Source organism: Ornithorhynchus anatinus, chromosome 17, assembly GCF_004115215.2.
Source record: "Ornithorhynchus anatinus isolate Pmale09 chromosome 17, mOrnAna1.pri.v4, whole genome shotgun sequence".
Taxonomy (NCBI): Eukaryota; Metazoa; Chordata; class Mammalia; order Monotremata; family Ornithorhynchidae; genus Ornithorhynchus; species Ornithorhynchus anatinus.
Window position 1 is genome coordinate 37,309,432 of NC_041744.1, and position 27,760 is coordinate 37,337,191.

Sequence of the window (27,760 nt, forward strand, 5' to 3'; positions counted from 1 at the left end):
TGTCGGTCGGTCGGTCGGTCGGTCGGAGGTGGGGGGGCGGGTGTGCGGGGCCGGGGAGCGCGGGGCCGGGGGCCGCGGGGCCGGGGGGCGCGGGGCGGGCCCGGGGCTGAGCGCCATGCTGTCCGTGCGGAGGGCGCGGAGGAGGGTGCGGATGGGCCCCGCCTGCGCCCCGACCCCGGACCCCGCCCCCGCCCCGGACCCCGCCAACGCCGACTGGATGGGAGGCCTCCCGCTCGCACTCTGCGCCACGCCCCTGGCCCACCTCGCCATCCCAGGTACCCGCGGGGCCCGGCGGGGGGCTGCATCGGACCAGGGGGGTGGGCCAGGGCGGGACCCCGCGGGGGGCAGGGCAGGACCTGGCCAGGTCGGGCACAGAGTGGGCTCTGCGGGTTGCATCGAGGGGGTAGGGGCGAGGCGGCTGCTGGAGGGAGTGGGGGCAGAGCTGGGGCAGATGGTGGGCTGGGGCTGGGGCAGATGATGGGCAGGGCTGGGGCTGGGGCAGATGATGGGCAGGGCTGGGGCTGGGGCAGATGATGGGCAGGGCTGGGGCTGGGGCAGATGATGGGCAGGACTGGGGCTGGAGCAGATGGTGGGCAAGGCTGGGGCTGGGGCAGATGATGGGCAGGGCTGGGGCTGGGGCAGATGGTGAGCAGGACTGGGGCCGGGTTGGCCGCTGCGGCAGGAAGGGAGGAGTAGGACGGGGTCTCCCCCTGGCCGGTCTCGTCAGCAGTCGATCAATCCTATTTATTGAGCGCTTACCGTGTGCAGAGCACCGGACCCAGCCCTTGGGACTGCGATGTAACAGAGTGGGTAGGAGCCTTCCCTGTCCACGAGGAACTCACAGGGAATGAGGGGACATTAACAAGGGCGAGGGGGAAAACCACAAAGCCCTGGAACCCAGGAGAAGCTCTCCTCCCTCCCGTCTCACCCCCTCCCTCCGTCCCACTTGAGCCCCCCCCCACCCAACCCCTGCCTCGGGGAAGCAGCTAGTGGACACCGGAGTCCGGGATGGGCCCAGCTAGGGTAAGTGGAGCCCGGAGAGATGCCAGGTTCCACCTGCCCCCCCCCATCCTCTGGCCGGGAGCTCCCCAAGAGAGCCCGGAAGCCCGGGGAAGGGAGGGGGGCGGCCGGAGTAGCCTGGGGCCCAGGGCCCGCTTGGGGATTTTGAGCCTGCTCCTCCAAGCCGCCGTCACCGTCGGTCACCAGAAGCACGTGGCGGAGCCGGAAAGCCGAGCCGGAAGGTCTGTGCCTCTAATTGGCACCTCTGGAGCTGGGCGTAATGACATCCCCCACTCTGGGCAGCGTTAGGCATTTTCCCGGCAGCTTTGAGATCCGCAGAGTCCCCGCTCGCCACCAGGACGGATCCACGGTGCCAAGCCCGCCGCCTCCCCCGCCGCCCCCTCAGAGTGCCGGGGATGGCCGTTTCCCCCGTGCCGATTGGCCCGATTCCCGCCTGGCGGTGAGGCTCCGTGACGGATGGTCCTGTAAACCCCAGGGCTTAGAGGAAGAGAATTCAAGGCCCTGGGGGATGTTGATCCACACGACGGGAAGGGTCCCTTTCAGATAGCCGTTCTAAGGGGAGCCGCTGGTGGGCACTGGGCCGGGGCTCACCTGGGGCCGAGGCCCGATCTAGGGCACGGCCGGTCACCAGCTGCCCCGTGGGAGTCGCGGTCGGGTTCAACTAAAGGCTGGGGCCCATCCGACCGAGCCCCGCCGGGCTGGAGAGACGCGGGCCGCGGGCGGGAGCAGAGCTGGAAGTGCCGGGTCGGGGGCACCTGCTGAGCGGGCACGAAGCCGAGATGTACGTGAACACGTGTGTGTGCGTGCGTGCGTGTGTGCGTGCATCCTCGGCCCAGCCGGCGACCCTCGTCATCCCGTGATGTGGCGCGGCGAGCACAGCACCTGTTCCCAACAGGCGCCCGGGCAGCTGGGGGAGCGTCCGAGTGGCGTTCCTCGGGGGTGCGGTGGGACGGGCCGAAGGGTCGGTGACCGGTGGGGAAGGAACTTTCAGATCTAGTCGGAATTAAGCACCGTTAGCGGAGCCTCACTCTTGGCGCCCGCAGAATCGCATTGCCGCGAATGGGGTGGGGAGGTGGGTTTTCCAAGAATTCCTCATCTGCAGGGGGAGAGTCGCCTTCCAAAGTTGGTTTTCCCCTGCCCGCGACGAGTTCTGAACCGAAGCATCTGGTGAGGTTCATTTCTTCATACTCCCTTATGATTAGAGGGCAGACGGGTCTCATGATTTTTGCAATAGGCATTTAACGGTGTAGGTTCAGGGCCGATTTTTGCATGAGGCGTTTGACGACGAAGGTTCAGGGCTATTTGACGTCTATGACTCCACGGTCTTTTAGAAAGAAGGCGGAAACCCGTTCAGCTTGGAGGTGCCTGTCTCCCTCTGCTCTCCTGGCCAGCTACCCTATCCCCGATCGCTTTCCAGCTCCTCGTCTTTCTTCCCGAGCTCGAGTTCTGCCCCTTCCCGCTCTCAGCCGCTGCACTTCTCGCCTCCCTTGTCCTTGTCCGTCCTTTCCGGGCCTGAGACCGAGCCCGATCAGGCCTCCGTTACCCCGGTCTCGCCACATGCGGGCCTCGGGTCCACTGGCCTCCCTGGGATCTCACTCTCTTCTCACCTGCCTTGGTGGGGGTCTCACCTTTGGAAGACCCTTTTCTTTAGGTGCATCCTGGCTGTGTCAGACTGTTTCTCCTTTCCTGCCTCTTCTTCCTCCACTGCCCTTTCTAACCTGGAGCCGGCCTCAGTGGGGCAGAGCTGCCTAAGTAGGGGAAGGAGGCAGGGTGGAGGGGGAGTGAGGAGGGGGGTAGCTCAGACCTCCTCCGCTCTGGGAGTCCTCCATAGTTCCAGGGTTGACCGGCAGGTCCTGAGATGCTCTAGGAAAGGAAGGGGGATTTTGTCGTAGAGGGAGAGCCTGTTCCTGTAGGCCGTGCCCGGGACTCGCCCAGTCCCCAGAAACCGGCACGATACCTCTCGATTCCTCGCCTGGCCTGGTGAGTTGTGCCCCTGAACTGTCCGGTACCCTCAGGGCAACCGGAGAAAGGGAGTCCTCGTTCCGTTCCATTCCCTGGAACTGGCTCCAGACGTCTGGGAGCCACACACCCCGGACAACCCTGACTCTCGGTCCAAGACTCCTGGCCCGACTCCCAGTCTGCTGGTCGCTCTCCATGCCGGATACCCAGCTCCCTCCCCACCAGGCCCTGGGAGAATGGCTTTGGAGAAACAAGACTCTCAGGGCCACAGAGGGGCAGACCCCTGGGCCACGAAGGGGCAGACTCCTGGGCCAAAAGGGGCAGGCCTCCGGGCCACAGAAGGGCAGAACCCTGGGACTCTGCTGCAGGTCTCATTGAGATTGGGATCACCTTGCTAGAGGGGAGGAGGGGGCTCCCTCCCGAGGGTCCCACTTTCCTGCAGTTTGGTGTTCAGGGGTCTGTTTGTCTTCCTCCTCGGGGCCATAGGCAGAAGGCTCACTTACATGTGTAGTGCTGAGACCCTCAACTGGTATTGCAGAGAGGACTGAGGTTGGGAGCTTGTTGCGCAGTCCTCAAGCCACTGCTCAGACCATTCCCCCCCCACCTGCCCACTGGGGGAACCAAATTCCTCCCTCCCACTGGCACCCCCCCAATTGCCCTTCTGGGGGCTGGGAGCCCCGAGAAGGAAGATTAAGCCCTGCCCACTGGGAAGCTCAGAGCATCCTGTCGACACCAATTAATTAAAGCCGCCCAGCACACTGCAGCGGCTAGATTTAGCCGGTTTAATAAGCCGGGGGAGCAGGGTCAGACACAGGGGAAGCAAGGATCCGCGCCAGGGACACCCACCAGCATCCAGTTTAGCAGAAAGAGCGCGGAGCCCGAGGCCCAAGTGGGGAAGCGGCTCTCTCGCTCCTGCCGCCGGTTCGGGACTCAAATGCGGGGGATGGAATTGGGGGGGGTGGGACTGAGGCCCCGGGACCATCCTGGGACAGCGAGCGGGCTGAGCCCAGAAGGAACAGGCGGTTTTACGGCGGAGCTGCCGTGCCGGACGGACTTGGCCGGTGGCCCCCGGCTGTGGCCGGTGACCCGGGCTGACCTCCGGGGTGGGCCGAGCCTAGATGCTCAGGCCAGAGATCCGAGGAGGAAGCGGTGTCTTCCTCCCGGGTTCAGTCAGAGAGTGACGGTTCCCCCTTTTCGGCCCTTCTGTGAGATGGGAAGTGTGTCTGTTATTATATTATACACCCCCAAGTGCTCTGCCCTCAATAAGAGCTCAGTAAGTATGATTGACTGAATGGGGAGGGGGTGGAGGAGGGTCAGCCTGGGGCTTTATAGGCAAATGGAGCAGACCCTCCCCGCCGCTGGCCTGGGAACTCCACGGCTTGTGGATCCGGGGTGCGAGTCGTTGGGAGAGACCAGATGAGGGTCTCTTCTCCCTCCCCCGAGAAAATGGGCTCAAAGACCCCACCTTGTAGGTCTAAGAGGCTGGAAGTGGGGGGATTCTGAAGTGTAGAGCGGGAGTCCCCGGACCTGGGGGCCGGCAGTTGGAGCGGCGTGGGGGGACCGGGCAGCTGCCGACCACTTCCTCACTGAAGTCTGTGACGTTCTCAACGCCCACATTCTGCCTTCCAGCTGGGAGCTCCTTCCTTCCCCACATCAGACGAACCCCAACCCTCCCCACACTGTCCAAAACCCACCTCCTCCAACCGGCCTTCCCCGATTACTCCTCCCAGCCCCCTGAGCTGTCTCATCCCTTAAGCCAACTCTAGCCCTGATGAACTTCCTTACACCCTCCTTAGCACTCCCCTATCTGGGCCCGCTCAGTTTATTTATTTATCTCTAGTGGTAAATGTTCAACCAACCCAGGGCAGTTAAGTGTTTACTATGGGCAGAGCACTGTACTAAGTGATTGGGAAAGTATTGATAATGGGAATACAGTCCCTGCCCCCAAAGGAACTTGCAGACTAGCAGGATATTAGAATTAGATATTAGAACTTTAACTGGAGAAGGAAGAGAAGTTTCTTGTGGGCAGGGAAATGCCTCTCTCTATTATTCTGTACTTCCAAGAGCCTCGGACAGTGTGCGGTACCAGATGCTGCGACTACTTTAGTAGAGAAGCAGTGGAAAGAGCACAGGCTTGGGAGTCAGAGGTCGTGGGTTCTAATCCCTGCTGTGCCACGTGTCAGCTGTGTGACTTTGGGCAAGTCGTTTAACTTCTCTGTGCCTCGGTTACCTCATCTGGAAAATGGGGATTAAGACCGGGAGCCCCACCTGGGACAGCCTAATAACCTTGTGTCTCCTCCAACGCTTAGAACAGTGCTTGGCACGTAGTAAGCGCTTAACAAATGCCATCATCATTATTATTAGAGTAACATAATACCGTCATCGTCGTCACTTAAAGCAGTGCTTGGCGGGAGATATAGTAAGTGCTTAGCAAATATAAAAATAAAAAATATCGGTGTTACTAATAATAATAATACTTCCTGAAAGCCTCTTCCCGTAGGTTCTGGGTGAGGGGCCGGCTCTCCTGTCGTTACCTATTTACTGAGCAGGGGCCGGGTCGTCCCTGTCCCCTGCCCATTTCCTACCAAAGCGGTCCGGCCCCAGAGCAGTGTGCGAAGGTTCAGACCAGAACTCGATTGGGGGCATGGGGGTGACGGGGGAAAAGCAGGGGGGAAAGGAGGGTGGACTTTCCCCATCCCCATCCTCTCCAGGTCCTTCCCAACCAAAGGAGAGCTGAGCAGCAAGGCCTAGTGGAAAGAGCATGGGCCAAGGGAGTCAGATAGGACATGGGTTCTAATCCCGGCACGTGTCTCCTGTGTGACCCTGGGCGAGTCACTTCATTTTTCTCTATCTCAGTTCCCTCATCTGAAAAATGGAGATTAAGACCGAGCCCCATGTGGGACGGGGACTGTGTCCAACCCGATCATCTCGTCCCTACCCCGATGCATAGAACAGTGTTCAGCACATAGTAAGCGCTTAACAAATACCACAGTCATCGTTGCCGGGTTCACCCACCCCATCCCTCGTTCCCACACTGGAGAGGGGAGGAGCGGCGGGGAGGCTGCAGGAAGATGGTCTCTGAGGGAGGGAATGCAGCGGTATGAGGCCGAGACGGGTGCGGGGGTCGGGGGGTCTGTCAGAAATGGACTCCATTCCCCCCACCCCCTGAGACAGTTGGCTCAGTCTAGAAGCAGGGATGGACCTTTGACCTCCAGACTGAAAGCTCGTCCTCTAGACTGTAAAAGCTCGTTGCGGGCAGGGAACACGTCTACCAACTCTGTTCTATTGTACCCTCTCAAGCGCTTAGTACTCTCTGCACACAATAACCGCTCAATCCATGTCAGTGGATTGATGGATCGTTTGACCTTCTGCAGACCCGTTAAGCAGACACTCCAGCGTGACCAAGGGAACAAAGGGGAGCCTGGGTTGTCCTCCAGGCTCTGCCACTTAATAATGTTGGTATTTGTTAAGCGCTTACTATGTGCAGAGCACTGTTCTAAGTGCTGGGGTAGACACAGGGGAATCAGGTTGTCCCACGTGGGGCTCACAGTCTTAATCCCCATTTTACAGATGAGGGAACTGAGGCACAGAGAAGTTAAGTGACTTGCCCACAGTCACACAGCTGACAAGTGGCAGAGCTGGGATTCGAACTCATGAGCCCTGACTCCAAAGCCCGTGCTCTTTCCACTGCGCCACGCTGCTTCTAGGTCACTTGCCTGCTCTGTGACCTTGGGCAAGTCAATTTAACTTCTCCGTGCCTCAATCCCCCAACCAGCGAATGGGGATTATCCATTCATTCTCCCTCCCCATCAGAGATGAGTCCTGCGTGGGACAGGGACTGTGCCCAACCTGATTATCCACCCCAGTGCTTGGCACATAGTAGTCACTTAGCAGATACCCCCATCATGACCTCTGGCACTGACTCCAAGGCCCAGAGTGAGCTATGCCATGCCTCCACTGCTAAAAAGGATTTTTGGTCAAGCTCCACTTCCGCAGTGCTGCGTGGGGGTGTGGCTGCCCAGCAGGTTATCAAGGACTTCTCTGTCAGTCAGTCGATAGTATTTATTGAGCGCTTACTGTGTGCACAGCACCGCACTAAGCCCTTGGGAGAATACAACACAACAGAAAACATTCCCTGCCCACAGGAAGCTTACAGTCTACGGTGAATAATTGATTGCCAGTGAATTAATCACGTGAGTCTCTCTCCCCAGGCCTGAACCCCAGCCCTAAACCTGTGGCCACCAGCCAAGCCCAATCAGCCGTCCAGACAGTTGTCTGGATTAGGCAAACGGCTTATTTGATTAGAAATACTTCACGTGACCCCGAGGATGATCTGCTAACCCAGAGGGGCTGTCCCCGGCCGGGACCACCACGGCTGCAGTGACGTAATCTTTCCCCCGAACACTTTCCGTGATTTTCCCTGTCCGCTGGCACACATGGAATAGCGAGGAAAGATACAGAAGGGGCTATCTGACGTGGTCACAGGAACACACACACACACACGTGTGTGTTAGAAAACGGCAGTGAGGCCCCACGTGTTTAGGAGATGCGGAACTGTCGAGGTGGCGGGAGCTGGGGAAATGGGGTGGGGAGATGAGAGGTTAGTCAGGAAAGGCTTCCTGGAGGAGGTGGGCTTTCAGAAGGGTTTTGAAGATGGGGAGAGCTGGGGTCTGCCGGAAGCGACTCAATGCCACTGACTGATTGGATGGTGCGGACCCCTGACGGCCGATCCCCCTTCAGCCGGCCCGGCCTCCTCAGCACCGGAGAGCAGCGGGCCTACAACGGAGGCCCCTGCAGCGCGGCGGGGCTGAGAGACGGGACAGGACGCAGCACCGCCTGGGTTCTAATCACGGTTCCACCGTTTGTCTGCTGTTTGACCTTGGGCAAGTCACGTCACATCTCTGGACCTCAGTAACTTGATATGTAAAATGGCCATTGAGTCCGAGAGCCCCATGTGGGGCTTTGTGCAACGTGATTACCTTGTATCTACCTCAGTGGTTAGTTCGGTGCCTGGCACATAGTAAGCACTTAACAAATAACATTTAACCAAAAAAAAGAAGACTGGACAAAGGAGAGGGGAAGTGAGGCCTAGACCCATGTTCGCGTCAAGCTGTTCCCTGAGGTGGCGGCAGGAAACCTCCCGCTCCCCGTTCCAGTCGGGAGAAGCGGGCAACTGTGGCAGAATGACAGAGGAGGAGGGGGCCGGGGCCGGGGGCTCTGCTGCTTCACTGACGCTGAGTCCCCTCCCTCCTTCCGGTTCACCTCGTCTCCCCGGGGGCCTCGCTGCCCCTCTCCCCGGCCGCCATTCTGCCTCGCTACCACCCCCGGCGGCCACGGGACCGGCCCCCAGCTCCCACCCCTGCTCCCGAACCAGGCCAAGGCCGGTCTGCGGGGCCTAACCTAGGCCACCCGGCCCCCGGACTCCAGGTACTAATAATGAGCACTTTGATAACCCCTTACTATGTGCCAGGCACAGTACTAAGCGCTGGGGTGGTTACAAGCAAATCGGGTTGAACACAGTCCCTGTCCCACGTGGGGCTCACGGTCCCAATCCCCATTTTACAGACGAGGTAACTGAGACCCAGAGAAGTGAAGTGGCTTGCCCGAGGTCACCCAGCAGCCAAATGGCAGAGCCGGGACTAGAATCTGTGACCTTCCGACTCCCGGGCCCATGTTCTATCCATTATGCCATGCCGCTTCCCAAGTGCGACTGCCACGCGATTGGGTCGGTGAGGTCGGGCGGGGGGTGCTGACAGGTGCTGGGGTCGGAGACCTGTGTCCCCCCGGACGGGGGGCTGCGGAGAGCCGGCTGCCGGTCGCTCTCCTTTGAATGAAAGGGCTTCTCTGTTTCCCCACGTGGGCCCGGGGAGGCACCACCCAGCGGAACTGCTCCTCCGCCGTTATTCCACCAACCTGGCAGCCACCCCAGGGCGGCGCTTCCTGTTGTCCGGGCCTGGACCGAGCTGCCAACCCAGAGCCCGGACAACAGGCCCCAGAGTCATCTGCGAGATGGGCCGGCTCTGATCCAGGATGAGCGAGCCCGCCGCGCTCCGGGGATGAGAAGGCTGAGCCACTCTCAGGCCCCGTGAGCTTCCAGGCTAGAGGGCCTCTCTTCTCCAGGACAAAGGGCCAGTGCCCTTTGGTTAACGAACCTGGTACTGGAACACAAACACCCCTGGTCATCCGCTTTAAAGCGCTCGATCGGGTCTCCCCCTCCTACTTAACCTTTCTCCTCTCCAGCCCAAGACGCTTCACTCCTCTAACACCAACCTGTATCTCATTTGCATCTCTCTCACTGTCAACCCCTTGTTCCTGTCCTCCTTCCTGCCTGGAACCTCTTCCCCCTTCAGTAGGGCTTTGAAAAGGGGAAGAGAGTTAATTTGGCGGATGTGAGGGAGGGCATTCCAGGCCAGAGGGAGGAGGTGGGCCGGGGGTCGACAGCGGGACCGGCAGGAACGAGGCACAGTGAGGAGGTGAGCGGCAGAGGAGCGGAATGTGCCGGCCGGGCTGTAGGAGGAGAGAAGGGAGGTGAGGTAGGAGGCGGCAAGGTGGTGGAGAGCTTTGAAGCCAAGAGTGAGAAGTTTTTGCTTCCTGAAAAGGTTAATAGGCAACCAAGGTTGATTTTTGAGGAAGGGAATGACATGCCCACAGTGTTTCTGCAGAAAGATAATCCGGGCAGCGGAGTGAAGATGAGCTTATAGTCTAATGTTGGTATTTGTTAAGCACTTACTATGTGCCGACCACCGTTCTAAGCGCTGGGGTAAACACAGGGGAATCAGGTTGTCCCACGTGGAGCTCACAGTCTTCATCCCCATTTTACAGATGAGGTCACTGAGGCACAGAGAAGTTAAATGACTTGCCCACAGTCACACAGCTGACAAGTGGCAGAGCTGGGATTCGAACTCATGACCTCTGACTCCAAAGCCCGTGCTCTTTGAAAGGGGAGAGAGACATCAATATAAAAAAAAAAATTTCAGATATATACATAAGTGCTGTGGGGCTGGGAAAGGGAAGAGCAAAGGGAGAAAGTCATTTATATTGATACCTGACTACTTGTTTTTGTTTTGTTGTCCGTCTCCCCCCTTCTAGACTGTGAGCCCGTTGTTGGGTAGGGATCGTCTCTATCTGTTGCCGAATTGTACTTTCCAAGCACTTAGTACAGTGCTCTGCGCACATTAAGTGCTCAATAAATACGACTGAATGAATGAATGAAGAAGGGAGTGGGAGATGAGGAAAAGTGGGGCTTAATCTGGGAAGGCCTCTTGGAGGAGATGGGCCTTCAATAAGGCTTTGACGTGGGGGAAAGGAATAGTCTCTTGGATTTGAGGAAGGAGGGCATTCTAGGCCAGGGGCAGGATGTGGGCTGAGGGTCAGCCCAGGCGAGATGGAGGCCCAGGGAGAAGGTTAGCACTAAAGGAGTGAAGCGTGCGGGCTGGGTCGGAGGAGGAGAGAAGCGAGGTGAGGTAGGAGGGGGCAAGCTACTGGAGTGTTTTAAAGCCAATGGTGAGGAGTTTTTGTTTGATACGGAGGTGGATGGTCAACCGCTAGAGTTTTTTGAGCAACGGGGTGACATGTCCTGAGCGTTTCTGTAGAAAAACGTTCTGGGCAGCAGAGTGAAGTATGGAGTGGAGTGAGGAAAGGAAACTGGGAGGTCAGCAAGGAGGCTGATGCAGTAATCCAGGCGGGAACAGGGTGATTGATTTATTAACATGGTAGCTGTTTGGATGGAGAGGAAAGGGCGGGTTTTAGCGATGTGGCGAGGGTGGGACCGACAGGATTTGGTGACAGATTGAATACGTGGGTTGAATGAGAGAGATGAGTCAAGGATAATGCCAAGGTTACAGGCTTGTGAGACAGGAAGGATGGTAGTGTCATGTAGAGCTTACTATTTGTCAAGTACCGTACTGGGATAGATACACGATGTCAAGTCAGGAGGAACCTGCCCAGAGGAGAAGGAGGACAGATACAGTAAGCGCTCAGTAAATATGACTGACTGATTGAATCCCCATTGTACAGATAAGGAAATCGAGGCCCAGAGCAGTGAAGAGACTGAATAATATATAATACTATGTGCCATGCACTCTTCTAAGTCCTGGGGTAGGTACGAGTTAATCAGGTCGGACACAGTCCCCGTCCCATATCGGGCCTCACGCTCTTAATCCTCATTACAGATGAGGTAACTGAGGCCCAGAAGAGATAAGTGACATGGTCAAGACCACCCAAGTGGTGGAATGGGGATTAGGACCCCCGTCCTCTGACTCCTGGCTCTATCTCCCAGGCCGTGCCCCTCCTAGATTTGCCTCAGGCCGAGGGAGGGAGGGTATTCTGGGGCTGCGATCCCTACGCAACCCGTAACTCTCTGGTGACGCTGAGCTCAACCCAGCTCCAACTTCCCCACAAACGGCACGAGCGATACGAGAGTAGCCGCCCGCCCCCAGCAGCCCCCGAGCGGAAGGGGCTTTCCAGCAGGGTGCCAGACCCCGCTAGAGACGGCTCCTCAGAAGCAGCGTGGCCCAGAGGAAATCGATCAGTGGTAATAATAATAATTATTATGGTGTTTGGTATGGTACTGAGGATAATAATAATTATTATGGTATTTGGTATGGTACTAAGTGAGGACAGTAGAACCAAGTTGGCAGACGCATTCCCTGCCCACGAGGAGGGTCGAGTCTAGAGGAGAGAGAGTGGACCTGTGAATCAGGAGACCTGGGTTCTAATCCCAGCTCCACCACTTGGCTGCTGTGTGACCTCAGACAAGTCATTTGACTTTTCTGTGCCTTGCTTCCCTCATCTGTAAAATGGGGGTTAAATCCCCCTCCCTCCACCTTAGACTGTGTGCTCCACGTAGGACAGGGACTGTGCCTGGCCTGATGATCCTGTATTTAGCACAGCACAGGCAGAGAAGCAGCTCGACCTAGTGGAATGAGCACGGCCCTGGGAATCAGAGGAGCTGGGTTCTAATCCTGGCTCTGTCGATTGCTTGCGGTGTGATCTTGGGTAAGTCACTTCACTCCTCTGTGCCTCAGTTTCCTCTACTGTAAAATGGGGATTATTACCCGTTCTCCCTCCTACTTAAGGCCGTGAACCCCCGTGAGGTTCGACCTAATTAACTTGTACCCAACCCCAGTGCCCACAACAGTGTTCGATACATAGTAAGCGCTTAAGAAGTACCACAAAACAAGCACTTGGCCCCTAGTCAGTGCTTAACAAAGACCACAGTTATTATTATCGTGGGCGCGGTTGAGGATGGTACCAGTCCCGCTCTGCTATCACACACCCTCCCGGAGCCCGACGTGGGTCAGCTGCCATGCCTACCCTCTCCGGTCCCTGGGCTTCTTGGCTTCAGGCGTCTCCTGCCAAGCCCTCCTCGGGGCCCCGGCCCCTGGCCTTGACTTCCTGACCGGCCGGAGGCCACTAAAACCGAAGAGTTGTGCGAGCCCGTCCTCTCCTGTGAAGCCGGACAGGCCGTCCGGGGCCCAGCTCACATTCCAAAGGCCTTCCTGCCTTGCGGTGGGTCAGCTGACCCGTCGCCCGGTCCTCCCGCCGGTAAGGAAGTCACACTTCCGGTCTCTAGCTTCATTAGCCCACAGCCGACATTGTAAAAATTCCCACCGAACCACTTGACTCTCCGCCCCTACTGGAGGCCCGGGATGCCAGGGATGCAAATGGCTGCCGATTGTGGGCCAAGACTGGGGCGGGGACATGGGCTACTCCTGACTTCTTGCGCCACTCCTGCCCGGGTTGGGGTGGGCGGAAAGATCCTCTGCCCGGGATGCCGGACAGGGGACCGTGCCACTTTCCGAATGTTGGGTGCCGTTCAGGGGCCGGTTCTGGGGTAGAATCTGTGCCCACCACCACCATCAATGTCTGGTATGGGCACCCCAGGAGCCCCTGCTTCCCCAAGAATGTGTCCTGGGGATGCCCAGAGGAGTTGTTGCCCAGGAGAGAAACGTGGAGAGGGTAGCTGATGTCCCCTTTCCTGCACCCCCCACCTTGGACCCACCCCCAACCTGCCTCCTCCCCCCGTTGCCGTGCCCCTGGGCCTGGCACTGCCTTCAGCCCCAACCATTGCCCCCGTCGTCTCGCTGTGAGGGTGCCAGCTGCAGCCTCCATCGTGATGCCCGGTGCCTTCCCTCCTTGTCTGCAGCTGCAGCTGTGCCAGCTCCCCCCGCACCCTCCCTCCCCGCCCCCATCTGCGGCTGCCCCTGGTGCCCGGTGTCCGAGCCACCCAACGGGGTCCGGGAAGGGAGCGGAGGCTCATCGACCTCAGCGGCAGCAGCTCCGACCTGGTGGAACCAGCACAGCACTGGGTGTCGAGAGATGTGGGTTCTAATGTTGGGTTCCTCCGCTTGTCTGCTGGACAAGTCGCTTAACCTCAGTGGGCCTCAGTTTCCTCATCTGTAAAATGGGGATTCGATACCTGTTCTCCCTCCCCATTAGACTCTGAGTCCCAGTGTGGGACAGGGACGGTGTCCAACCTGATTACCTTGTCTGCTGCACTTAACAAGTATTGCTATTGTTGCTATTAATAGAATTGTGGGTTTTTTTAAACACTATGTGCAAAACACTGACCTAACCACTGCGACAGGATACAAGATAATCAGGGGCAACACAGCCCCTCTCCCGCATGGGGCTCAGTCTAAATCAATCGATCAATTGTATTTATTGAACATTTACTGGGAGAGTACAGTGTAACAGAGTTGGAAGACGTGTTCCCTGTCCACAGTGAGTTTGCAGTCTAGAGGGGAATGCAGACGTCAATATAAATAAATTAATTATGGATACGTGCATAAGTGCCTTGGGGTGAATAAGTGCTGAGAGATTAATTAAGGGGGCAAATCTAAGGGCAGAGGTGACACAGAAGGGATTGGGTAGAGGAAATGAAGACTTTGTCAGGGGAGGGCTCTTAGAGGTGAAGTGCTTTTAATAAATAGGAGGAAGAACGAGTATCTTATCCCCATTTTACAGATAAAGAAACTGAGGCACAGAGAAATGAAGTGACTCTCCCAAGGCCACATAGGCAGTGGCAGAACCGGAATTAGAATCCAGATCCTCTGCGTCCGGGGCCCGGGCTCTATCCACTCCACTTCTCTTATTAGGATTCCATCGCCAACCCCCGTTGGGCCTAGATGGCCAGGACAGATCTGTTTTACCATCGACATCTGCATTGCCGGCTAAATGGTTTACCTATGGGGTTCAGGGCAGGGGGTGTGGGGTGGGGTGTTGATGTGATTGGGTCTGGGGGGATAGGCCTTTACCTCCCCGGGAGGGGGCCCGTGATTTCTGGAGTTTACAGAGGTACAAGGAGGGAACTTAATAATGGCGGGAGGATTCGGGTCGATTGGGTCTGGGGAGGGGGAGGAGGCAGGAAAGGAACCACACTCAGGTGCCCTCGCCCTGCAGGCGGCGAGCTGGAAGGGCTTCGGTCTCCCCCGCCCAAAGGCGCCCTCTCTGTTTCGCCGTCAGCGACCCGTCCTCCTCCCTCCTCGTCTCTGTATCCGTCTACCGTTCCGCCGTCCTCTCCCAGCCGCTTAGTGCGGTGTTGTGCACCCCGTGATACGACTGAACGTGAGTCTCCGACCCTTAGGTTCCCACGACTCGTTCAGCTACTGGGTGGACGAGAAGTCCCCGGTGGGGCCCGACCAGGCCCCGGCCGTGACGCGTCTGGCCCGGATCTCCCTGGTGAAGAAGCTGATGAAGAAGTGGTCGGTGACCCAGAACCTGACCTTCCGGGAGCAGCTGGAGGCGGGCATCCGCTACTTCGACCTACGGGTGGCGTCCAAGCCGGGGGAGGCCGGCCGGGAGATCTACTTCGTCCACGGGCTGTTCGGGATCCGGGTGTGCGACGGGCTGGCGGAGATCGGCGCCTTCCTGGCCCAGCACCGGCGGGAGGTCGTCTTCCTGGACTTCAACCACTTCTACGCCATGGAGGAGGCTCACCACGACTACCTGACGGGCTGCATCCGGGAAGCCTTCGGGCCCCGCCTCTGCCCACCTCGGAGGGTGGAGGACATCACCCTGCGGGCCCTGTGGGAGCAGCGCTGCCAGGTAGGTGCCCGCGTCGGGCGAGGGGCCCCAGGCGCCCCCAACCGCGGTCTGGGCTTGCCCGTTTCCGGGCAGGATCGGCCGGGGAAAATGGGGCCTGGAGATCCTCCTGCTCGGCCCCTCCCCTCCTCCTGGGCCCCCCGGGTCTCCGGACTCAAACGGTGATAATAATAGTGATAACGCCGGTATTCGTTAAGCACGGGCCAGGTGCCAGGCACGGGGGTAGCTACCGGTAATTAGGTCAGACACCGTCCCCGTCCCCCATGGGGCTCACGGACTGGAGGAGGGAGAGCAGGAATTTGGGGCACCGTTTTGCAGACGGCTCCCTGAGGCCCAGAGGAGTGAAGTGACTTGCCCAGGGTCACACAGCGGGCAAGTGGCAGAGCCGGGATTAGAAGTCAGGTCCTCTGACTGCCAGGCTCGGGCTCTTTCCACTAGGCCACGCTGCTTCCTAGAGCAGCGTGTGCCTCCAGGAGCACATCCAGGCCTCGCGGATGGGCCCCTCAAAGAGAACGCCCACCCCCAGGTCCCCCTATCCTGCCTCCCCCTCTTGCCCCCAAAGTCTGGGTGCTGTGGACATCAGAGGAGCACCTCCCCGGGGGTCGGGCTTCAGTATGGGACTACCCCGTGTTTTCAGATTCCCCCCATGCCATCCCTGCTCCTCCGTCTTTCCAGAGATAACCTGCTTCCCTGTTTTTTATGCTATTTGTTAAGCACTTACTGTGAGCCAGGCACTGTACTAAGCGCTGGAGGAGATACAAGCTAATTGGGTTGGACCCGGTCTCTATCCCTCATGGGGCTCACGGTCTTCAGCCCCATTTTACAGATGAGGGAACTGAGGCCCAGAGAGGTCAAGTGACTTGCCCGAGGTCACGCAGCAGACAAGTGGCGGAGGTGGGATTAGAACCCAGGTCCTTCTGACTCCCGGGCCCGGGTTCTATCCGCTGGGCCATGCAGCTTCTCACAGGCCTTCTCACTAACCCTTGTTCTGGAGCGGGGGGATTTCTGGGCCTCTGGGCCAGGAAAACGAGGGAAAGGGAGGATCATTTACGTGGAACCAGCGAAGCTTAAGAGAAAGAACTCAGGCCCGGGTTCTCATCCCAGCTCTGCCACCTGTCTGCTGTGTGACCTTGGATAACTCACTTCACTGCTCTGTGCCTCAGTTTTCTCATCTGGAAAATGAGGATTGAACGGCTGTTCTCCTTGCCCCTAAGACTGTGAGCCCCACGTGGGTCAAGGACTGGGCCTGTTGTGTTTGTTTCGAATCTACCTCATCACTTAGTTCGGTGCTTGGCACGCAGTGAGTGCTTAACAAATACTTCTAGCATGACTGTGATTATTAGTTTTGTTATTATTAACCTTGTCATGTGGTCTGTAAGACCAAACTATCATGTCGTCTGTCAGACCAAACTGGTTGGCAGATCTCACTTGCAGAAGTGTCCACTGCCCCTCTCCCCGCCATGAATTAGAAAACTTCTACTGGTCCCGTTTTTTTGGGCGGGCGAGGGGACGGGGACTGGCATCTGGCCAGACGGTGGCCTTGCAAGACACTTGCCTTCCCAGTCACCTTCCCAGCTCCGGAGAGGTGGCGGGCGCTCTTCACGGGAACAGTGATGCTTCCTTCTCAGATCACCCCCGTCGCCCGGTCAGCCGGGCCCCAGCCGCGCTGCGAGGGAGGGGCGGCCGTTTCTGAGAGGCTCTGGTCAGAGCGGAGCCGGGATTAGAACCCAGACCTCCTGACTTGCGGTCCTGTGCCCTCTTCACCGGGCCACGCTGGAGAGCACCGTTGGAAGAGCATGGGAGCGGAGGACTCGTGCTCCTCAAGTGGCAGCCGAGGCTTCTCCCCCTCCTCCTGCCGGCCCCCGTCAGCCCCCCAGAGCCGGACCGGTCTGTCCCCCCGCCGGTGAGCCGGCTGATCGGAGCTCTCCCGTCCAGACCGTCACCCCGGCTTCCTGTGGGTCCAAGGCTAGCGTTTCCCCGGGAACGCTCCCCAATAACGCTCTTCCGGAAAAGGGTCCCACCCTGCCCTGACACCCCCCGCTTACTGTAAGTGTGTACTATAATACACACACTATTATATGTGTGTGGGAGGGTGTCGGAGGGTGATTGACCTCGCTCCCCGCCTGCAGTGCCACGCTCCCTCTCCGGCCGCCTTGGGCCACTGATGCTGGCCTCAGCGCTCGGAGCCCGGCTGCCTCGGTCCGGGCCTGCTCGTCTGATGCCCCTGAGGTGTGAGAGAGGCCGGGCAAGCACGGTCTCCGGCCACGGGCATCGGTGTCCTCCCGTAGGGACCGTGGCAACACCCGGGGAGACGGAACTCCCAGGGCCAGATGCAGTAGCCTCATTTCAAATCGCCATCTTCCTTTGGATTGCCTACCTGTCTGTCTCTCTCTCTCTCTCTCTCTCCCCTTTCTCTCTGTTTCTGTCCCTCCCTCCTCTCTGTCTGTCTCTCTCTCTCTGTCTCCTCCCACCCTGAAGCAGAATCCTGGCAGGCAACATCAAACAACTATGAGTGAGCAGTCCTGCCCCCGGAGTCCCACAACGTGCCCGTCCGACCGGGCCCCTGCCTCCAGCCAGGCTGCTTGGAGAAACCGAGTCGCGGCTGCCTTCCTGACCACCCACCCTCTTGGCTAGGAATAACTCTGCAAATTAATTCAGCACTTTCATTTCCCAAAGCACTTTCACAGTCCTGATCTCATTTCTGCCTTCACAACAGCCCCGTGAAAGAGAGAGGTGCATATTCATATCTCCGTTTTACAGGGAGACTGTAAAAGCCCGGAGGGGCTGACCGGCCCACCATCGCGAGAGGGGATTCGAACTGGGGTCCTCTGACTCACTGGCACCAGATCGAGCTGTCCTGCAGCACCCTCAACTTGCTCCTCTCCATGAGCACGTATTTCTGCCATTCCCTCCGGACCCTTCAGGAACCGTCACCGTCCCGAAAAGCCGAGCTTTCCGTGGGACCCTGCTCCGTGGGTTGACCCCCGGCTGTCGTAGTTACATCTCCTCCGAGAAGCCTTCCCTGATTAAGCCCTCTTTTCCACAACCCCCTATCTCTTCTGCCTCATCTGCGTACTTGGATCTAAACCTTTTAAGCACCCCGCTCTCAGCCCCACAGCTCTTACGTCCATATCCATCGTGTATTTATTTATATAATGTAAATGTCCGTCTCCCGCTCGAGACTGTAAGCGCACTGCGGGTAGGGAACGTGTCTACCAACTCTGATGTGTGGTACTCTTCCCGAGAGCAGAGTACGGTGTTCTGCGCACGGTAAGCCCTCGGTAAATACCATCGATTGAGCGATCGATTGAATGATAGTAAAATCTAAATAGCTGTCGTATCGGTAAAGCGCTATTTAAGTGCCGATCACTGTACTGAGCCCTGGGGAATCATCCGATTAATCAGTGGTATTTATTGAGCACTCCCTGTGGGCAGAGTATTAAGCAGGGAGATTACAGTGTAGTTGAGAGGGTGGACAGAATCTCTACCCACAACGAGCTTACAGTCCAGAAGGGGAGACTGACTTTGAAATAAATTATAGTTAGGGGAAATGCAGATTGTAAGGGTATGTGCTTAACTCCTGTGGGGCTGAGGGTGGGGTGACTATCAAATACTTAAGGGGTAGAGATCTGACTGCCTAGACGACACAGAGGGGAGGGAGGGGAAGGGAAATGAGGGCCCAGTCAGAGAAGGCCTCTTGAAGGAGGTGTGATTTTTAGGAGGGCTTTGAAGGAGGGGGAGGATGGTGGTCTGTTGGATATACTAGTAATAATAATAATTCTGGTATTTGTAAAGTGCTTACTTGTGCCAGGCATTGTATGAAACGCTGGGCTGGACTCAAGCAAATCGTGTTGGACACGGTCCCTGCCCCACGTGGGGCTCACAGTCTCAATCCCCACTTTACAGATGAGGAAACTGAGGCACAGAGAAGTGGGGTGACTCGCCCAAGGTCACACAGCAGGTGAGTGGCGGAGGCGGGATTAGAACCCCCAGCCTTTCGACTCCCAGGCCCGTGCTCTATCCTCTACACCATGCCGTTTCACTCCATTTTATCCCCATTTCGTGCTCCCATGCTCTCCGTACGGTGCTCCCCAGAATGGCCCACTGGAGAGAGCACAGGACTGGGAGTCAGGAGACCTGGGTTCTAATCCCTGCTCCACCTCTGCCCTGACCAGACCCTCTCAGAAATGGCTGCCCCTCTCGCGTAGAGCGGCTGGGGCCTGGCCGGGTGACAGGTGCTGTTTGAGGAGGAAGCGTCACCGTTCCCGCGAAGGGCGCCCGCCACCTCTCCGGAGCCGGGAAGGTGACTGGGACGTCAAGCGCAGCCTCCTCCCAGGCCGTCCCCGAGCCCAGGCTGGTTCCGCAGCGACCTCGTGCAGAGAGATCAGTGGGAACGCGGTGTCTTGAAGGGGTTGGGTGGCTACCGGGTGATCAGTTCATGCACAGGCCTTGCCCCCGTGGGGTTCCCGTTCTAAGGGATTGTTTTCGTTGAATCGATCGATCCATCCATCGGTGGTATTTATTGAGCACCTATTCTGTGCAGAGCACTATACGTAACACTTGGAAGAGAACAACAGGGTAGGTAGTCACATCCCTGCCCTCAAGGGGCTTGTAGCCCTCCTGCCACCCCCCAGCAGTTATGTACGAAACCATATTGTATTTATCTTAATATCTATCTCTCCCTCTGTCACTCGCTGTGAGCAAGAAACACGTCTGCAAACTCTGTCACACTCTATTCTCCTGAGCACTCAGTACACTCATCTGCCCACGGCTCAATAAATACCATTGATTGATTGTCAACCAAGCGCCTAGTACAGTGCGTTGCACACGGTAAGCGCTCAATAAATACAATTATTAATAATAGTAATAGTGTTTTGGGTCACTGACTCTAGTGTTTGTGTTAAATTGCATCCTTCTCCCAAGAAACTGGGTTTCCAGGTCACCCGGGTAGGGAGATCTGGGTCCCCAGCCTCTTTTATAAACTCCGGGAGCTGCAGAAATTGGAGGCGGAGGCGGAGTGTTGGATCTGGGAAAAACAGCATGGCGTAATGCATAGAGCACGGGCCTGGGAATCAGAAGGTCACGGGGTCTAATCCCGGCTCCGCCGCTTGTCTGCCTCGTGACCTTGGGCGAATCACTGTACTGCTCTATGCCTCAGATACCTCATCTGGAAAATGGGGATTGAGACTGTGAGCCCCATGTGGGACAGGGGCTGTGTCCCACCTGATTTGTTTGTATCCACCCCAGCGCTTAGTACATAGTAAGCACTTAACAAATACCACAATTTTTATTATTATTATCCTTCACTGCCATTTCTGTGGTCCTAGAAAGATATTGATATATACTGATGTAGATGGGATTAAGTCTAAGAAAGAGAGATTGCATAGATTATTTTGTTTTGTTGTCTGTCCCTTCCCCTTGTAGAACGTGAGCCCACTGTGGGTAGGGATCGTCTCTGTTGCCGAATTGTACTTTCCAAGCACTTAGTACGGTGCTCTGCACACAGTAAGTGCTCAATAAATACAATTAAATGAATGAATCTGCTAAAATTCAGAGAGTTTCTCTATCCGTTTCTTCCCCCTCAGGTCCTCGTGTTCTATCACTCACCCCTGGCCAAGCATCACCCATTCCTGTGGCCGGGCACCAGGATCCCGGCGCCGTGGGCGAACACCACCAGCGTGCGTAAGCTGCTTCTCTTCCTGGAGACCACCCTGGGGGAGCGGGCCCCCCAGGGCACCTTCCACGTGTCCCAGGCGATTCTCACCCCCCGGGTCAAGACGATTGCCCGAGGCCTGGTGGGAGGCCTGAAGAATACACTGGTTCACAGGTGAGGTTTGGCCGGGGTCCATCCCGGGCCCGTCCCTGCCTCTGCACAGCCCAAGTGCCCTCTGAGATCAGGGTAGGACTGAGCCCACGGGGCCAAAAGCCTGTGGACCGTGGCGATGCCCAAGCTGCCGGCAAACCAAAATTCTACTCCTTCTGCGCTCTGTGGTGGGCCTGGCTGCCCTGGGCGCCTCTGCCCACCTACCACTGAGGATCCTCCGTCCCCCCCCCCAACCGGAGTTGGGCCCTGAGGCACCGGGCTAGGCGACAGTGGGGTGCCCGACGCAGGGAACCTTGTCCCTCTTCTCCCCTATGAAGCGGCATGGCATAGTGGATGGAGCACGGGCCTGGGAGCCAGAAAGTCATGGGTTTTCATCTCAGCTCCAATGTGACTTTGGGCAAGTCACTTCACTTCTCTGTGCCTCAGTTACCTCATCGTAAAATGGGGATTGAGACCGTGAGCCCTATGTGGGACAGGGACTGTGTCCGACCCTATTTGCTTGTATCCACCTCAGCGTGTAGTACAGTGCCTGGCCCATAATAAGCATGTAACAAATACCGTAATTATCATTATTATTTCTGGCTTCCCATTAGGCCTCCAGCACCGAAGCAACCCTTTCTCTCTCCTACTTAGACCGTGAGCCCCATGTGGGACCTCATTATCTTCTATCTACCCAGCGTTGAGTACAGGGCTCAGCTCTGGAGAGGACAGTAGAGCAATAGACACATTCCCTGCCCATAGCGAGATGACATTCTAGAGCGGGAGAAGGCCTGGTCCTTGGCCACCTCCATCGGGCACCCAGCGGCCTGAGCGGTAACAAGCCCCTGGTCCTTGCCGTGCCCCGCTCTCTGGCCTCCCACCTCTGTGGATGGGTCTGACGCTGAGAGATGCCCCCCGGCCCTTCCCTCGTTGGGCCTAGTGGAAAGATCTTGGGTCCAGGAGCCGAGAAACCTGGGTTCTGATTCTGGCTCCTCCGCTTGGCTGTGTTGAAACTTTGGGCAGGTCTGCCGGGCCTCAGTTTCCTCATCTGTAAAGTGGGGACTAAACACCTGGTCTTCCTCCCCCTTAGACTGATGATCTTGTGTCTTTCCCGGTGCTTAATACAGTAGGTACTTAACGAATACCACAGTAATTGTCATTAAGTCCTTGGAGAGAGCGCCTTAGAACCAACCTGATCTAATCAATAAATCAATCGTATTTATTGAGGGCTTACTGTGTGCAGAGCAATATACTAAGCGCTTGGGAGAGCAGATGGCCCAGTGGACAGAGCACGGGCCTGGGAGTCGGGAGGTTGTGGGTTCTAATCCCAGCTCTGTCTTCTGCGTGACCTTGGGCCAGTCACTTGACTTCTCCGGGCCTCAGTTTCCTCATCTGTAAAATGGGCAGTAAAGACCGTGAGCTCCATGGCTCTCTTCTCCCTTCTCCCTTTCTTTCTTCGCCTTTCCACGCCTTCCCTTCTTTTGGCGGGGGCTGGGCCACGGCGAGAAGGAGGGCCCCCTGCGCTGCGCCTTGAAGCCGAGGGCGCGGACCCGGGTGGAGCCGCCGCAGGTGCAGATCTTGGTGGTAGTAGCAAATATTCAAACGAGAGCTTTGAAGGCCGAAGTGGAGAAGGGTTCCATGTGAACAGCAGTTGAACATGGGTCAGTCGGTCCTGAGAGATAGGCGAGCGCCGTTCCGAAGGGACGGGTGATGGCCTCCGTTGCCCTTGTACATTCTGAGCGCTTAGTACAGTGCTCTGCACGTAGTAAGCACTCAGTAAATACTATTGAATGAAACTGAGTCCAACCCGATTTGCTTGAATCCACCCCGGCGCTAAGTACAGTGCCTGACACACAGTAAGCACTTAACAAATCCCAGAATTATTATTATTATTACAGTATAACAATATAACAGACACATTCCCTGCCAACCACAAGTTTATAGTCTGGAGTCTCTCTGCTGGGCTGATTTGGGAGTGGGCTGCGAGTTGTGTCACCAATCCTGGGCCAGTCATCCCTTAGCTGGCTAGGCCCCATTCCTATCACCCGCAGAGATTCACACCAGCCTGAAATGGGGTCTGGAGATTTCCACGTCGCAACAGATTCCTGGCTATCTCCGTTGGAAGGTGGTCCCCGGGCAGGGAGTAGGGGGTCCCGGGGGCGGGTGGGCTTGGTTTCTGCAGTGCCTCCGGGGTCAAAAATCCTTGTTTCCTTTCTTGTCACGTGCCCTCGCCCCGTCTCCCCACCCCTGCCCGTGTCCAGGAACCTCCCCGTGATCCTGAGCTGGGTGAAGACCCAGAAACCGGGAGTCCTCGGGGTGAACATCATCACCTCCGACTTCGTGGATCTGGTGGACTTCGCCGCGACGGTCATCGAGTTGAACAACCTCCTTTTACAAGGGGACCGGGCTCTGGCCAAATGTTGACCTGGCTTCTGTCGGCCTGAAGCGGCGGTTCCCCCGCTGGGTTGGGGCCACGATGCTCCCGTCCCCCCCGGCCGGGCGGGATCCCGGGATTGGATGAGAAGACGCCGTTTCTCCAACTGTCGGGGTTGTCCGGGAGCCAGTCGGGGTGTTTCCGGGATTGTCGCGGTGCCCGGGGAGGAGCCGGCCATCGGGTTTCCCTTGTTGCGAGTTTGAGGCCCACCTTCCAAGCCATTCTTCCCAGCGGTCCTGGCTCCGCCTCGGTGGGACTTGGGGGTCCGACAACCCGACCTCGGGGCACCGGCAGGAGGTCCCCCGCCCCCAGCTCCGAATGGACCTCTCTGCTGCCGCTGCTGCGTCCCACGTCTCAGCGAGGCCCGGGGACCCCAGCGTGAGTCCCGTGATTGATGGATGATGGTTGGATTCGCTGCTGCTGCTTCTCGGCCAGGTGGGGCCCGACGAGGTCTCACTGCAGCCGCTGGGCTGATTTCTTCGGGCCACCTGGCCCGGCCCGGCCCTCCAGAGCTGCCGGTGGTTCTCCGTTTGAGCACGGCCCCCGTCCTCTGTGCCGGGATCCTGGAGAAGGCAGGGCTGACCGGGGGCATCGTCGTCCTCCACGTTAGGAGGACTCGAGGCCTCCCACCCCAGTTCCTCCTCCCCAGCCTCAACCTCTCCTCCCCCACCAGACTCCACGGTGCCAGGGAGGCACCAGGTCCGGAAGGTGAGATCGGCCGCTGTCGAGCAGGGTCTTCAAACCGGATCCTGGTCGTCCCGGGTTGCCCTGCCCCCCGCCAAGAAGGGTCTTTGAACCAGGTCCTGGGGATCCCGGGTTGCCCTAACCGGCCAGGCCTGGAAGCTCTGCCCTCTGCCCCAACGCCCCTTGATTCAGTCCCGTGCCCGACCAGCGAGCACAAGACATCCGTTCCAGGGACGCCAGACCTTCGGCCACCAGAAGAAGACCACCAAAGCCAACCCTCCAGGCCACCAGACTACCTCGGAGATGTGAGATCTGCCTGTGCCCATCAGAGGGCCTTCCCGGCCTCACCTCCCCCTCGGTCCCTTTCTGCCCGTCGGTGTCGTTGAAGGTCACAGCCGGAGGACAGTGAACCTGTCTTGGGCCGTTGGCGGAGGAGAAAACCTTCCCGTTGATTGATTTGTGTTTCCGTGGCCGCTCTGTGTCCCGGCTCTACAGGGTCCTCGTGGGGGTGGGGCGCTTTGGGGGGCCCCGGGATGGGCTTACTGGGAACCCTCTGTCCAGGGTTGTGCTACTGGGCCCCGGCCCGGAAGCCAGCCGTGAGCGGAGACAGGGTGGGAGACGGTGGGCGGATGCTTTGGGACTCACAATCCACCTGCTCACAGATCGGGTGTGTGCTGGGGAATTCCAGGCACCTGTGTCACCCCCCTCCACCCTCCCCACGTCCGGGTCCAGGCAATCTCCATCCTGTCGGTGTTAGAAACGGCTAGTGGCCTCTCTGTGCTCCCCAGAAGCCCCTCCGTCCCAGCCACCACTCTAGTGCTGAGCCAGCCCCTGGGGCTTGAGCTCCCCGGCCCCGAGAGGTCAGCGCCCAGGGGTCCCTTCCGTGGGCCGCGGCCGGGAGAGGAGAGAGGGCAACCTCAAAGGCCTTGTCTTCCCTCCCAGCTTGCCAGCCAGGACTCAGAGCCGGGTGGGCCTGCCCTATCCCGGCCCTCCGTGATGAGTCCTGGCCCTGCCGTGCCCAGCGATGGTGTCAGATGTGCCCGAGGACCCCAGAGGGCCCTTCCGCCCTCCCTCTCGCTCGTTGATATTTCCGCGAGCAACTGGGATCGATTGGCGGCTTCTTTGCAGGTTCTAATGCGTGAGAGGCCAGTCCGGAAACACACCCGGCAGCCCAGGAAGCAGCTCGCGGCCTTGCTGGAGGGGAGTCAGCCAGTCCCGTCTGGGTTCCGGGGCCGGGGAATCACGGACGGGGACCGCTCGGTGCTAAACAGGGAGCTAGAACCCAATGGACAGACCCTCGCTGAGAGAGGGGAACTGGCCTACCTCAGTGCCCCTCTACGCAAGCTCTGGCCCAGCCCCACCCGACAGGGTTGCTTCCCACCGAGACCCCCACCCCCTCAAACCCGGCTTCCCGGGTCTCGACGCCGGCCGGACACCGGAGATCGCGGTCCCGGTGTCTGTGGCAACCGGCTCCGACGCCCTTGACCCTGCAGAGCGGAGAGCCCGCTCCAGCTTCAGGGGAAACCCCGTCGGGTGGGTGATGCCCTGGGCCATTTTAAAACCCACTCCCATCTCAGCGTGCGTGGATTTAGTGGTTGGATTCTGGGTGATTTATTTGTATTTATTTACCTATTTATTTATTTATTTGTAGCTATACTGTTCTCTCTCTCAAGAGTGATATATATTCATGAATTTATGGTGACCATCTCCTCATTTAGAGTAGAATTCCCTAAAGGGCAGGGATTGTACCTTCATCTTCTTCTGCAGGTCCTTCAAGGGCTCGGTAGGGCCGGGCACGCAACAGGAGCCTGGACGACACCTCTGTTGTCCAGTGGCCCAAACTCCTAGTATTGTTTCATTCAGGAGGGGCTCAAGAAGTCCCCTCCCTCCCCCTAGGAAACACTCCCCAGGCCGCGCTCCGAACACAAGGAGGTCCACCCTGCCTGCCATTTCGATCCTAATGGCGGGCCAGTGCTTAGTACAGTGCTTGGCGTAGAGTAAGCACTTAAATACCAGTTGGAGTAGCAATTGTATTTATCATGCACTCAGCCTGTAAAGAGCACTGTACGAAGTGCTGGGAAAGAGTGCACAGGAGGGAACTAGACACAGACTTTGTCCCTCAAGAGGCTCACGGTCTATGAACTCCCATGATGATGTACTCTCCCAAGCGCTCAGTACAATGCAAAAATGGCCTAGAGACAACAGAGGAAGGAGGAAGGATGGATTTTGATTGATTCTCCAAGAGCCTGAGGAAGAGGTAACCTCTGAGTTTACTTGCCTCACTCCCCTGGAGTCCCTGGATTCCTTCAGAAGCAGAAATCCTTCCCCTTCTTATCTTCCGCTCCGCCTGGGTTTGCCAAGCCCCCAGAGACCCCAACTCTACCGGACGCTCATTAATCTGGTTAAAAACTGCCCATGTCCAAACCCTGGGTCCGTGTGTGAGGTGCTGTGGACTGTAGCTGTCCACGAGAGCCTTGCCCTAATGCTGGGACCGTCAGTCGTATTTATTGAACGTTTACTGAATGCAGAGCACTGTACTAAGCGCTTGGGAGAGGACAGAATAACAATGAACGGATACGTTCCCTACCCACCATGAGCGGCCTGACAGGGATGGGGAAGTTTGGGTGTCCTCCCGGCTGGCCCATTCCCCCTCTTCCCGTTCTTCCCAAGCTGGGGTCTTGACCTCCGGGGCCCCGGCCCGGCTGCCTAAAGACCTCAGTAACCGACTGCAGCTTTGTCTGCCCTGCCCTGAGAAGTCATCTGTTCTCATCCCCAAAGTTTCCCTCCAGAACCGGTCCGGCTCATCCCCGGACCCAAGAGTCCGGCTTCTCCCCACCAGCGCTCCGGTGCCAAGAGCTGCGGGAGACGGGGTAGTCTAGTGGCCAGCTGGAGTTCCAGGTCCCTGCTCCATTTGGGCGTTTCCAGAGTCCCCAGGCCCTCAATCAAGCCGACGCATTTGTCGAGCGCTCACTGTGCGCAGGGCACCATACTGAGCGCTTAGGAGACTACAATACAACAGACACATCCCCTGCCCAGGGTAAGCTTCAGTCAAGGGCCCATCTATCTACCGCTCTTTCGCCGCCAGCAGTTCCCAGCCGGTCTTCTCCCCTGACCCTTCGGCGGTAGCCCCGAGCCCGAAAGGCACCCGCCCGGAGCTAGCCGGCCGCCCCATTTCGGTAGTCGAAGGGCCCACGGGAAGCACGGCATTTGGGAAGACGGGGTCAGCCCGGGCAAGCGTTTCCCCTTTAGGATTTGCCCACGGTCGCTCCTACTCCGACTCCTGTTCCGCAGGATCCCGCCTGCACCGTGGGTAGAACCTGCTGTGCCCCGCCGTCACATCCCGAGCCCCGGGTTCAATTTCCAAAAACACCGAGAGTGGGAAAAACAAAACGGGTTCGATCGGGAGGATTCATGTAACGGAGCATGCATGATAATAGATGTCGTAACCGTGTCCAACCCCAGTCTGATGTCCCGGTGACCTGCACGTTTTTAGTCAACGAATAAAGAAACGACCGAGTTCACATTTGAAATCCAAAGGCGGCGGACAAGCCGCCGGTCAGTAAATGCTTTCTGTGGTTCAAGTGCGTTCCGTTGGCCGCGGTCCTCCGGGAAGTCATTTGTTTTGTTCGGTTTGCTTGGAAACGTGACCCAGCTGAACGGGTGCACTCAAAGTCGGGTGCCTTCCGGCCACGATACCTCATGTGACTGTGAAAATAGGTTTTTTGCCGGCTCTAGTCTAACTCTTGTTGTTGTACTCGACTTGAACTCCATGAAGAAGCTGTGACTCTGACAATAAAACCTTGGCACACACAGTA

The 27,760-nt window shown here is 57.8% G+C and overlaps 1 protein-coding gene across 1 annotated transcript; it reads left to right on the forward strand.

Moving 5' to 3' along the window:
* Positions 1–105: 105 nt before the first annotated feature.
* Positions 106–27,760, forward strand: PLCXD2 (phosphatidylinositol specific phospholipase C X domain containing 2). Its single transcript, XM_029082584.2, has 4 exons — positions 106–275; positions 14,567–15,027; positions 20,610–20,851; positions 23,089–27,760. Exons 1-4 carry the CDS (start codon positions 116–118, stop codon positions 23,249–23,251), a joined length of 1,026 nt encoding a protein of 341 aa, XP_028938417.1. The 5' UTR covers positions 106–115; the 3' UTR covers positions 23,252–27,760.